The sequence below is a fragment of the Psammomys obesus genome, unplaced genomic scaffold, assembly GCF_907164565.1.
Source record: "Psammomys obesus unplaced genomic scaffold, mPsaObe1.curated_primary_1811, whole genome shotgun sequence".
Taxonomy (NCBI): Eukaryota; Metazoa; Chordata; class Mammalia; order Rodentia; family Muridae; genus Psammomys; species Psammomys obesus.
In genome coordinates this window covers 2410062-2423718 of record NW_026587032.1, presented here as the reverse complement: position 1 = coordinate 2423718, position 13657 = coordinate 2410062, and the positions used below count along the sequence as shown (strand labels likewise).

General features: G+C 49.7%; 1 protein-coding gene across 2 annotated transcripts in view; it reads left to right on the top strand.

Annotated features, from left to right (window-relative positions):
* Positions 1 to 13657, top strand: part of Slc22a4 (solute carrier family 22 member 4) — a 45731-nt gene that overhangs the window by 17476 nt on the left and 14598 nt on the right. For both annotated transcript variants that reach the window (XM_055602903.1, XM_055602902.1), the window contains exons 2-4: positions 3861 to 3964; positions 6016 to 6170; positions 12410 to 12581. In XM_055602903.1, the coding sequence (XP_055458878.1) occupies positions 3861 to 3964; positions 6016 to 6170; positions 12410 to 12581 (431 nt within the window). The remainder of the gene's footprint in view (positions 1 to 3860; positions 3965 to 6015; positions 6171 to 12409; positions 12582 to 13657) is intronic.

Sequence of the window (13657 nt, the reverse complement as noted above, 5' to 3'; positions counted from 1 at the left end):
AAAAAAAGCCTGCTTACAAAAATGCCAGGCTCATGCAGGCACATGTCCATATCTGGTCTGTCTTGCTCGACCTTGAGCTTTATGAAGGAAAGAACTATGTCTTGGGCCTAACACATACCCTGGCCTGGGGCAGGTGTTTAATGTCGGCTGAACAAATGATTAATTAATTCCTGCAAGCAGTCCACTAATAAAAGGATTTGGACGGGTCCCTTCACCGCTCCAATACCTTCATTTATTCATTTATGAAACGAGAAGAAAGGACCCACCCCAAAGAACAGCATTGAGGGCTTTTGAAGCAATACAGCATGTACACTAAGCACCCAGCACACTGTAGTCTCTAGGTGCGTGGCACAGGTGTGTGATCTCAGCCCTTGGGAAGATCAGAAGTTCAAGGCCATTCACAGATACATAGCAAATTCAAGGCCAGCCTGGGCTACTTGAGACCGTGTCTCAGAAAAAAGAAAGAAAGAAAGAAAAAGAGAGAGAGAAAGAAAGAAAGGAAAGAAAGAAAAAGAAAAGTACATGTGGTTGTAACTTTTATTATGATTAATGTGGGGAGGTGCAGGAAACCAAGAGTGACCTTCCATCTCTTCCTTTTTCTCTTCATTTTCTTCCTATTCTTCCTCTTTTTGTTACCTCCTCCTCCTCCTCCTCCTTCTCTCCTCCTTTTCTGTTTGTTTTCCTCCCAGCAGTGATAAGATTGAATTCTGGGTTTGTGTATTCCACACCCTAGCTTATTGCTCCTGACCTTGTGACCTTGTTTTAATCTGTTGAAAGAGAAGGGAAGGATACCTGGCCCAGCTAGGTGGATCCCACTTTGCTCTGTTGTCGGAACCTCAATCTTAGATCCTGAGGATCTTGGGGGCGCATCCAGAGCTTCTCCCCTGCATAGCTTGAGCCAGCTGGTTGCCATGTTTCACTCTGTCACCAGAAAGGAGAGGGGGTCTGTTTGGGGAACACTGATGTTTGGCTTAAAGAACGCTCTCCCCAGTGATGCCAGCTGCCTAGTTATGGAGGCTTCCTCCTTGAGGCTCTGACCCTCTAACGGAAAGTGTGTTTGTGTGTTTATGTGTGTGCCCACACGTAGGGAGCAGTTCCATCCCACTGAGAGAAACAGGCAGGCCTCGAACTCAGAGATCTGCCTGCCTCTGCCTCCCAAGTGCTGGGATTAAAGGTGTGCACCACGCCAGTCACTAAGTCCTTTCTTTGCCTCTCTCTTTCAAAGTCCTAACAGTGAAACGGTTAAAAGCAAAACAGAACGCAAAGCAGAGAACATTCTGCTTGGAAGCTCTTTGCTAGAAGAGTGACGGTGGAAGGCTGGCATGGCAGCACCTCTGCTGGCATAAGATCTGGTGGGCTCTGCACAAGGCTGAACTGGGTGATGGCAGCCTACTACCTCTACTCCTAAGCAAAGCAATTATCCCCTGGTGTCACATTCCTGTAAGAAGCACAGGAGCTCTGAGCCCTCAGGGAGACAATGACACGTCTCTGTGTTTCGGAGTTAGAACTCAAGCTGCTTCCCAAGCTTTGGCCAGCTAGTTTTGGAAAAAGGTAGCCATCCATTCAGGTACATCTTGCCCGCTCCTTCTGGTCTGTATGCTGACAAACATGGAAGCCTGACTGGATAGCAGTAGAGGGCTCTTTGTCTATCTTGTCTTCCGGAGTCTGTTAAAGGACTTCAGCTCCACTTTCATTTCTAGGTAATTATTTTTAGCTTTGTTTCATTTGTTAATAGTGTGAGTGGGGGCTTGGCTTGGGGGAGGGGCTGTACCACAGGTGCCTGCGGAGGTCGGAGGACAACTTTTCGAAGTTGGTTCTCTGTCTCTCCACCCTCACACGAACTCCAGGGATTGAGCTCAGATGGCCAGGCTTACTCAGCAAGCACCTTAATCCTCTGAGCCATCTCAGCTGGCTCCATTTCTGGGTAATTTATCAAGAATGAAGGTTTGGGCTGGCAAGGTGACTCAGTGAGAAAGAGTACTTGCTGTGCAGGTACTCATGAACCTGAGTTCAAATCCCCAGGAGTCATGTATAAAAAGCCAGGCTTGGCTGCACATGTCTATCCCAGCAGTAGGGGTTGGAGACGGGCAGATTCTGGAAGCACATCGGGCAGCTAGCCTCGTCTAAACTGGGAGCTTCCAGTTGAATGAGAGATCCTACTTCATGGGAATAAGGCAGAAAGTGATAGAGGAAGACACCTGACATCTTCCTCTACCCCCACATGTGTGGATGCACACACATGAAAATACAGCTAACAAGCCATACACATACACTAACACACAAGTGGAATAAAGGTTTATTCAACTCTGGGTTATGAGGGCTGAGGAGTTCAGGGCCAGCGGTTGTCACGTGGTGAGACAGAAAACTTGCTAACTTACACCTGTCCTCTTCTGAAGCTGCTGTCCCTTTGGATCAGGCCGCACCCTCATCACCTCATTTAACCTTAATCGCTTCCCAAAATTCTTACCTCCAAGAGCCATCACTGAATTAAGTATGTTTGCTTACTTTCTTGATACCTTACAACAGAGCTTAAACTTCACTGGGAGTTCGACTCCCTAGTCCATGTTTGTCTTCTGCAGAGCCCTGCTTTGACATCCCAACAGCATCAGGAGTCTAGGGTGACCCGTTATGGAAGGCAGTCTCAACGGGTTATCTTGTCTGTGGGTCGTGAGGCCCTTCTAGAGCTGAGCTGCTGGGACCCCATGGCCACAGGCAGACCCTTGAGCAGATCGGTCTGCTGTGAACTCCTGGCTTGAGTTTTCATAGCCTCCCTGACTCTCTGCTTGCACTGATTGCCTTAGCTTTTTGGTTTAGGCTTTTGTTGTTGTTGTTTGTGTTTCTAGAAACGCCTCGTTGCACTACAGAATGAGATGTAGAATAATGCATATGCATGAGCTAATTTAAATCAACTACACTTTGAGGTCAACTATGGGGAGTGAACAGAATCACTCCACGAATGCCGTGAATATAGGATGCCCACCCAGGGAGCAAGGGGCAGGCCGGAGGCGAGGGTCCTTCTCCTTGGCTGGCTCATCCTGTGACGTGCTGTTTCCATACATACTGCAAGTCCAAAATATATAAACAAAGGTTGTCAGGCACACTTTGAAATCTCTGCAGCCTCCCTTGAGACCTGGTTGAATTGACTTCAATGGAAATCTGGAAACAGAAACTCTGGCTGAAACTCGTTTCATGGATCCACCAGCAGCAACTTGTTGGTGTGGTAGCAGCCCACAGGGCCTGGGGACTGGGAGGGACCACAGCGTTGGGAAGGCTGGGTTCGAAGGAGGGCAGAGGAGTGGAGGAAGGTGGCTCAGACAACCCTTGAAAAGGGTGGGGAGAGCCAGCACAGTTGGTCAGATGCACCGTATAGGTCTGAGGAAATCAGGAGGACAATACTTTCCAGAGACGTCTACTTAAAAAAATAAACTCACACAGCACTGGGGCTATTTTCAATTTTCAACACTGCAGATGACATTTTAACTCTTAGACCAACTTGGCCATGTCTTCTGCCCCGCTCCTCTGACTTTTCAAATCTCTCCCTCTGTGCTAGGCTGCCTCAAAGGGACCAGGATTCCTTTGCTTCACGCTGCTTTGTGGTTGAAGGCTTGTCAGGTTGAAACTATCTCCTCTTGAACAGGAAGCTCCTCTCAATGAGGGATAGCGGCATGCCCCAGGCTGCTTGTAACATGGAATGGCAGAGTCAAATCCAGAGCCCTGCAGCCTGTGCCCTTTGCACAGAGCCAGCAGGCTGGCACGAGGGAGGGCAGTGCACCTGGCATCCATCTGGCACTCCTTGGAGTGGGGCACGGGTGGGTCCGGCTGGAGGACTGGGCTCATGTTGCATGCTGTCTTGTTGACAGTGGAATCTGGTGTGTGAGGATGACTGGAAGACACCCCTCACCACCTCCCTGTTCTTCGTAGGCGTTCTCTGTGGCTCCTTCGTGTCTGGGCAGCTGTCAGACAGGTAAGGACATTGGATGGGGAATAATGGGGTATAGCTGTTCGTATATATAGCAGTTCGTAGCCTAGCTTGACACAAGGCCAAACTCATGGGCTTTCTACACAAAGAAAGACCCTCTAGGCATTGGGCAAACAATAAGAGGAGCCTAGCACTTGGGAGGAGAGGGCCTGGGAAGAGAATTACAAGGTCAATGTCAGCCTGGACCCTGTATCAAGACTTTGTTTGACTGACTAAGTAAATAAATCTTTCCCAGATAAATCTAGGGTGCTGCCTTGACTGTAGCACCCCTATATGACAAGATCCTGCCTATCCAACTCACTGAGTGACAAACAAGCTAAGAAATAAAGAAGCCTTTCCCATATGGTCCTAACATGCAACCCTAGCCCCAGCACCCTCCCGAGACACACCCCTGTCACCCTCCCGGTCTGAACTCACAGGGCTTTGGCCAAAGAGACAGAAGTATCAACCCAAGCCCCTTCACAGAAGAAAACGCTGCTGTCATCAGTGACCCCCCCCCCCGAACTCTTGACAGGGTTGGGGGTAGATGATATATTGTTATTGTACCAACAGCCAATATTTAGAGTCAGGCCAAGCAGCCCCCACTATGCACTCTCTGAGCCTGGGAGCTGAGCCATGGCTGGGCCTGCAGCCATAGAACTGACCCAGGCTGGCTTTGGGCCACCAGAGCTTTCGTGGGGGCAAGATTGCAGTAGCCCAAGTTGTGTCCTACCTGTCCCAGCTGTTCTCTTGTGGCCAAGGCAAGCGGGAGTGTTAACTGGCAGTATTGGGCACCACTTGGGGATCCCCAAGTTTTAAAGGCCAGTGGGAATGGGGCAGGAAGCTCCTATCCACACCTACTCTCCACCCTGCCCGTTGGTCACTGCCAGAATGAAAAATTAAAGCTTAAACTGACTGGTGATACAACAGACGAGGCTGAGAATGACATCTTCCCAGAAAACAGTGGTTTTCAATTTTAGAGACAAACCTGGGAAACTTCATAACACCCCAATACTCAAACTGCACTGCAGACAAATAAGGCTTGGGCAAAGTGGGGAGCTGGCATGAGCGCCTTGCCTTTCCCCCAGGCCTGTCCTGATGAACCCACCCTAAACTGAAGAGGTCTTACATTTAAAAAAATCCTCATGTCCCTAATACAACAGACTAGCTCAAGAAACAGCCAACTGGAGAGGACCAGCCGTTTCCTGTCAGGAGTGCAGCTCACTGCTGCTGCTCAGCATGGGGAGGCCCGCAGGCCGTATCCCTGTCCGCCAGGGAGAGTGCAGAGAATCCAAGAGCAGAATTCAAAGCAGGTATTCTAACGGAATGTACAGCACTTCCCCAACACTGGAAAGTCACGAAGTCCTAAGCTGAGCCGTTGTAAGTCAAGGGCCACATCTGTCATTTTTAAAGCTCTCTGTGTGGTTCCAAGTGCAGCCAAGGTTAAGAGGCAAGAGGCCTTGAGGGAGTTTCTAAACTTACAGAATTCCCATGTGAGCAATATAAGATGTATCTGCAACCTGCCCTTTGAGCTTTCCCCAGTCTTCACAAATGGTGTGGCTCTTTTTTTTTAAATTTGTCTTTCGAGACAGGTCCAGGATGGTTGAGGATGGCCTCAAAATCGCTGTGTCGCTAACAGTGGCCTTGAGCAGTCCTTCTGCCTCAACCTCTCTCAGGTGCAGGGATCACAGATGTGTGCTGCCACACCCAGCCTACCCCATTCTGGGGATCAAAGCCAGAGCTTCATTTGTGCTAAGCAAGCTCTCTGTTCCCTAAGCCATGCCCCCAGCCCTCCTACGGCTCCTCCTAAAGATCGCATCTGTCGATGTGCTCCTCACAGAAGACGCCCTGTGTTTTCCAGAGACCTGGCATCTTGGAAGGTAGTTCCTGGGAAGATGGCTTCGCCTCCAGGAAAGAGGCTGACAGGATGTCACAGGGAAGGAAAGACACACACAGACATCTGTCTGAGTCCTGCGACGAGGCAGAACCTACAGTGAAGCTAGGCTTGGGGGTTCCACACCCCGAGTCACTGTGTTTACGCTTTGTTCCGTATGTAGGTTTGGCAGGAAGAAAGTCCTCTTTGCGACCATGGCTGTGCAGACTGGATTCAGCTTCGTGCAGATCTTCTCCACCAGCTGGGCGATGTTCACCGCGTTATTTGCCATCGTGGGCATGGGTCAGATCTCCAACTATGTGGTGGCCTTCATACTAGGTAGGAATGACTTTGAGACTCGATGCCCCTTCCTGCAACCCTGCAAAAGGCTGAGAAGGAGGAAGCAACTGAGCATGCATCCAAAGTACCCTCCACCTTGAATACATGTGTGGTATGGTAGGGCCTGCAACTATGGGGACCTCGAGCCAGCCACAGCAGGACAGGAGCTCACAAGCTCACATTTGTTCTGGGCCAGAAGGTGGCCAAACACAAGAGCTCGAGCCGGGAAGTAGTAGCCACACAACAGTTGAGACACATTCTCAGCAACGAGGAGCTTGGGACAGGAGGTCCTGAGGGAGAGACAACAGGGTATGAAGTTCTTGACGTGGGCTATGAAGGCAGAAGGCTGGTGGCCTAAAAAGGGGCTTGGGGGTTGGGAGGAGGATGTGGCTTATACATGGGAAGGAAAGGTGGCAGGAATTTGTCCCACCTGGGCAGATCTGCTCTGGCCTGAGTCTGAGCCCACACCCAGAGCATATGAGCTCTGCACGGGCCAGCTGTGCCTCTCTGATAACAGTCCTGTGGTCGGAAGGCCAGGCTGAGGGAGGGCGAGCCACCAGTTCCTAGACCCTGAGGAGATCCTGGACCTGCTCCAGCTTTTCCGGGGAAGAAATGAGGTGAGCTTCGTGGAAATTGTTCGGGAGTGCTCTCAAAAGTGTGAGCCCCAACAACAACATACCCTCTGGGGCCCCCTCCTCATTATGATGAAAAGAGGTGAGATGAGCCCCAGCAATAAACACAATATCCAACAATCTTTAGTACAACCATTCTAGTTGGCCCAAAATTATCCCAGCTTGTTCCCATTGTCCCAGCATAACTATTGATTGTGCCTCTTTAATAGGAGTCTAATGGCCTTTCTTGCACCTGGCTCTGTGGTTCCGATTGCTCTCAGGGGCCTGTGACTCATTGGCCTTGGCAATGATGTGTTCTGTTAGCCAAACACATGCACAACCTCTGTCAGGTTGCCAGGGTGGAATTGTACAAATTCCATTCCTTTAATTATTGCCACGGGCTCAGCCTCGTGTCTGAGGAGAGAGGACACACAGGAGGAAACAGAGCAAGCAGAAACCGCACGGTCCCACGTGGCCGATAGGTAGCTCTCTATTAAGTGGGCCCTGGCACGGAGGAAGCGTTCTCAGCCCTATGAGGATGAGGAGTGCTTTTCTGATGTCATCTGGGAGGCTGCACACATGTTATCAGGAGGCAGAGACAGGAGAATACGAAGTGTTAGGATAGACTGGGGTGTGTGGCAAGACCATGTCTCACGAAGGCAAAATAGGCAAAACTCGCCATAACAAAAATTATTTCTGTAGAGGCAGAGAAATTTGTGCAGAAAGAAAAGAGCTGCAAGCAGTGAGTGATGCGAGGATGGAAGGAAAAAGCCAGAACAACCCAGGCTGGGAGCAAGGAGTGGTTCGTGGCAGGCAGTCACACCCTCTGAGGCATTTTTACTGTGTGTGTGTGTGTGTGTGTGTGTGTGCATACAAGCATGCATGTTTGTATGCATAAGTGTGAACACAGGGTCCTGGGCAGGTGGAAGACAGGGAAATATCAGGTGTCTTTCAAAATGGCTCTCCACTTGTTTTGTTTTTTTTTTTTCTTTAATTAATGTTTTTGTGTGGAAGGGAACGCACCCAAGCCATACAATGCACGTGTGAAGGGCAGAGAAGTTCATTTTCTCCTCCCACCATGTGGGTCCCTGCGAGTCAACTCAGAGGATCAGGACGGGCACTGAGCCAACCAGCTAGCCAGCCACTTTTTTTTTTAAACTTTATTGAATAAACTCTTCATGTTGAACTCGGAGCCCTCAGGCTAACCTACCTCAGAGAGCCTCCTGTCTCTGCCTCCCCGGCGCTGGGATTACAGGCATGTTCCACAGTGCCCAGCTCTTTTAGGTGGGTACTGGGCGTTTGAACTCACTTCCTATTTTCTTGCATGGCAAGCGCTTTATCCACAGACCCAGCCCTGGGCCCCCTCAAGTCCCTCAGAACAAGACCTCCGAGTAAACAGCGCTGCAGCTCCGGCCCTCCCTCCCCCTTAGCCATGGCCTCATGTGCAAGGTAGAGAGGAGAACCAGGTCGAGGGTAGGTTGGAGCTTAGGTGTGTCAAGCCAGCAAGCAACAGAAAAGACTGCAGACACAGGGCCCGTGTCTGCTTGGGTCCACACCTCTCAGCCTAGTGGCTCGGGGGAAGCTGCTGACATCGGGTTCTTAGCTCTGAAGGCCTGTGAGAGTCACTGAAAACTGGTCTGTCCCAGAGCAGGTGGCGGCTCCATCAACTCCTGCAAGGGAGGAGTTGGAAGGGCAGACATGGTGACTGGCTGGTTTTCCTGCAGCGCAGCAGCGCCCTCTGGTGCGTCAAAGATAGAATAGCTGCAACCGAGAGTCTTTTGTTGGGACTTTTCCGGGAAGCCGAATTTGAACAGATTTTCCTTTGATTCTCTCTGTCCATGCGCTTTTATCCTCCCGGCTCTGGGAAGGAATCTGGATGCTTGGGGTGGCAAAAGTTCATCTTGGGATTAATCTTTGCACTGATTCCAGAAGCTGAATTGTTCCCAAAGCAGTACAGACATGAGTTTTCCGGGCTGCTCTTAAAACCTCACCAGGCTTGTCCGACTTCGGGTTATTCGAAAGGCAAGCCAAACTCATGCTACCCAAAGCAACGAACAGTGGATGCACCTCCCAGGGTGGGGAGGTGAGGCTCAGGATCGACCCTCTCAGTACTCCAGCTTTCCTCCAAGCCCCATGTCATGCTCAGACATAGTGCCCTCAACCTGCCTGTAGACTTCTGGGTAAAATGGCCAGCGGTGTCTTCCTTCATGACCTATAATGAATTGCTTCTCTGCTATCTACAAAAACAAAAAATGAATAAATAAACCTAATCACTTCCTGACTCGACTGATTCACGAACTCAGTATTTTCCAGTACTTCTAACATTAACACCCAACCACTCTCCCACCCACGCCCACCCCTGCGATTGGTGCTATGACATCTCTTTAGACGGGTTAAAGCCTGCTTCCTCTGGTCCATGTTTCCCTTTCAGGAAGTGTACAACTGATGTCCTCTTCTGTAACACCGGCTACCAGGAATCTCAGACATATGTGAAATTGAACTACATCGGTTACGTAGCTTTTGTCAGCCACGGATGTATTTTTTATGGTTGTTCACTCATTTGTTAATGTACTTATCTTTTTTACATTGGGGATTGAGCCAAGGGTCTCCTGCATGTGCTGTCTATGGGATCCACACACAAGCCCTTCACTGCTTTTAACTTGAAATGTAATTGTGTCCTGGTCTACTTAAGTGGAATGGCCTAGCCAGATACCACAGGCCAGTTCAGCTGGAACACAAAGATTTCATTTTCTGTGTCATGGCAGCAGGACTGTGAGGCCCCTGGTCACGCTGTGTCATCAGTCAGGAAGCAGAGAGAGAGAGAGAGAGAGGAATGCCTGTGCCCAGCCTCGCTCACCTCCTTTGTGTCTCCACTAGCATTCCAGCTGAGGACTGGTCCATAAGACAAAGGGTTTGCCCCCCGGCGATTTTCTTTTTGAAGGGTTTACATGCATAGGTTGACATATACAGCTTATATCCTGGTGATATCACTGCACCGGGCTTTCTTTGCTCTGGGGTTAGGGATTTTGATTTGTCTAGGTTTCGTTCATGTGTGTATGTGCATGTGCGGAGACCAGAGATTAATGTCATATGTCTTCCTCTATCACTCCCTAACTGAATCTGGAACTTACCATTTCAGATAGACTGGCTGGCCAGCAAGCTCTCAGGATCTTTGTGTTTCCATCCCCAAGTGCTAGAGGTCAGATGTGTGCAGCCATGTCCAATTTTCATATGGGCTCTGGGGACTTAAGCTTAGGTCTTTATGTTGATCAGCTACCCCTTCATCCACTGAGCCATTTCTGTAGTCCATTTGTTTGTGTTTTTGAGACATGGTCTCTTGTAGCCCATGCTGACACTGAACTCAGAATTTATGCAGCCAAAGAACTCCTAGTCATCCTCCTTCCTCTTCCTGAATTCTGGCATTTTGACTATGAGCTTCTATGTCTAGTTTGTATCACTGTTACAGATACATGAATGCAGGCAAGTAGCTTTAAGTCCTTACATCTCCGTTGAGTATTTGTGAGACAAGAGCCAAAGACATCATTTATATAAGCATTTACCATAAAATGAGGCTTAAAGAACTGCTCAGAAAAGTGTTGGCTGTGAAGATGATGGTGGTACTGATGGTGGTGGTGGTGGAAGTGACAATGGTAATGATGGTGATGGTGGTGGTGGTAAGGATGACAATGTCTGGAACTGTGATGGTCATTCCGGACATCTTGATTACTGCTCTGCGGTTGTGATGGAATACCCTGGCAAAAGCACCTTAGGGAAAGAAGGGTTTCTTTTGGCTTACCCTTCCATGGGGACTGTAAGTCATTATTATAGTTACATTACTGTGTTAATAATAGTTAGACTTCATGATGGGGAGGATGTGGCAGCAGAATCATGACGCTGACCTGGCAGTCAGAAAACAGAGAGATAACATTTTCTCCCTGCACAGACAGGAAGCATAGACAGAAAAGGACGTGGAGTCGCGCTATAAAACCTCAAAGCTACCCCTAGATGTACTTCCTCAAGCAAGACTCCACCTCCACCTCCCAAAGGCTCCATCATCTTCCCCAATAGCACCACTAACTAAGTGTCCAAATACATAAGCCTATGGGAGACATTGCTCACTCAAATGACAGCAAGGTATAAGGAGGGGAGAAATGCTAAAAAGTCAGGGAGCAGTCCACCATGATCCACGGGCTGGCAGAGTTCTGCCTATCCTTGCCCGGTAAGTGGCATATAGCCAAATCATCCCGAGTCCGTTACCATCCGCTCTATGACCCTGACCTGGCTCTACAGTTTATCTCCCTGGCCTCACATGTAAGCAAGAGCCTCAGTTGACCCTGCGTGCTTTTCTTTTCCATGATCAAAGTCTCTGCTTCTGGATTTCTGGCTAGAAAGAACACACCACATGCCCATTCGCTGTCATATCATAATCCCAGCCATGTCAGGATAGAATGCATTCATTCATCAAGTAAGGAAAGATCTGGAAGCAGCGCTGAAATGTAAAGTAATCAGCACCACCATTGGGAATGAGTCTACATGCTGAAGGATAGCCCTGGGGTTAGAAGCCCGGTCAGCCCGGTCACACTGTGAGACTCGGGGGACACCCAGCAGAAGACTGTTGAGGCCAAGCCCAGCCTCAGCTCTCTCAAGAAACTGAAAGAAAAAAAAAATCAGAAAGGGAACCTCTGAGGAAGGTGACCTACCTTCTTTTTCATTCAGTCTAGGACCCCACGCTATGAGCTGGTGCTATCCACATTTACGAAGGCCGTTCCAAGCTCACTTAATCTAATCCAGAAACTCTCGAAGATATGCTCAAAGTCTCGTCTTCTGGGTGATCCTAGATCCTTCAAGTTGACCATCAGTGTTACTAGCGTAGTGTGGGCAGGCCCTACACAAAAGCTGGAGCTCTTGCCATTGGCTGTGTCTCTGTCCTTAGGTCAGAAGGCCCAGAATGAGTGGGTTCTATAAAGCGCTAGTGCTCCACAACAGAAGATGACGTGCTAGAACTCTGACCCAAGTGGCAACAGCATCTCTGAAGACCCGCTGCTGAGTGGCCCGCTCTGCTGCTTGCTGCCAGCTCACCCTTCCCCGGGCAGTGCCAACTGCATGTGGTCTTGAGCCTTTGCTCTGGTCACTGGGTGTGGGCCCAGCAGTTGGGCCACCCCCAGGGACGGCAGGACAGCTCCTGCCTTGCTGTCACATCCGAGCTCTGTCTTTCTGGGGAACATCAGCTCCGGTGCTGGCTGCAAGCTCTGGGAAGCTCCAGAGGCAGCTAGCTTCTGGGATCAAGGACAGGGAGTGTGTCCTGACAGCTGGGAGCGCCACTGTTGTCTCCTAGGCCAGTGTCTGTTCACATACAGATGAGATCTGTGGACACACCTCCCACACCCTGATGCTACACAGAATCTCAAAAAAAGCAGTTCCCGTCTCCTAGGACAAGACAGTCTGTGTGTCTCCTGCTGGCCTCTTATTCTGAAAACAGCCTTCTCAGAAAGCAGGCATATTGGTTTCGTTGGTAGAGCCCTTGTCAAGTGTACATGGGTTCAATCACCAGTATTGGGAAGAAACCCCGTCTCAGAAAGCAAATGTTGGAGACAGCGGGAATGCTGATACCGCCCTTGTTTCGAACAGGCACTGAAATTCTGAGCAAGTCGGTTCGCATTATCTTCTCCACGTTAGGAGTCTGTACATTTTTTGCAATCGGCTACATGGTCCTGCCGCTGTTTGCGTACTTCATCCGAGACTGGAGGATGCTGCTGCTGGCCCTGACGCTGCCTGGGGTGCTGTGTGTCCCCCTGTGGTGGTGAGTACTGCCGCCATTCCCAGCCAGCCCTCTGCTGAGGCAGGCAGGCTCCCCAGGGAGAAGCCCAGTACTCACCCAGCTGCATCTGCATGCTCTCTGCTGCAGCCCCCCCTGCTGCCTCAAACTCCTGGCACTTTCTGGGCCTCAGTGAGCGGGCACACGCGCTGTGCCAAGCCTGTTACTCGGGAGTTCCAGCCTCCTTCCAGATGCTTCCCACACCGGCTTCATGCCCATTTATTTCCACATTGTCTGTGGAGCTGGTGCTGCTGGGCTGTGTTTTTAATTCTGTCCTCAGGTTGGGGCACTTTCCTTTCTTTAGAAATCCTCTTTTCTCTGTTCAGCCACAGTACAGACCGTGCCTGCTCCACATGCAAATTCCATATGTATGGCTGGAAAGACCAGAACCAGAAAATAGTGTCCTGAGCATGCTCAGACTGTTTCTCTTGTTATTCCCCTGAACGATACACTACAGCCACTCATGCTGTGTTTGCCTTTTATTAGGTGTTGAGGGGCTGATGGTAGGTAGCTCAGGGGCAGAAGGCTTGCCTGGCATCCCCAACGCCCATCTCCAGCCAGCTTCCCCCAAAGGAGTGTTACACATTGTGTTATACAATGTATGTAACCCAGAGAGAAACATATATAAGAAGTGCATAGATGATGTACAAGTATTAGACCTATTGTATTGAGGTTGTTTGTTTTGCTGTGCTAGGGACGAAGCCCAAACACTATGCATGCTAGTAATCTCTCTACACTCTACAGTTTTACTTTAGAGGATGTCTTGCTCTGTTGCATAAGTTGGCCTTGAGTGCCTGGGTCCAATGGTCCTCCCACCTGAGTAGCTAGCCTACAGGCACACACCTGAGTTTTCCTGAGTAGCTAGCCTACAGGTACACAAACCACAGTGTCTGGCTATGCCATTTGATGGAAGAGAGTTGAACATGGGACAATTTTTGTATCTGGCAGGGATCCTGGGACCCGTTCTACAAAGACCAAGGAACATGCAACTGCTCTTTACAATTAGCATCTGAGGTGTGTGTGTGTGTGTGTGTGTGTGTGTGTGTGTGTGTGTGTGTGTG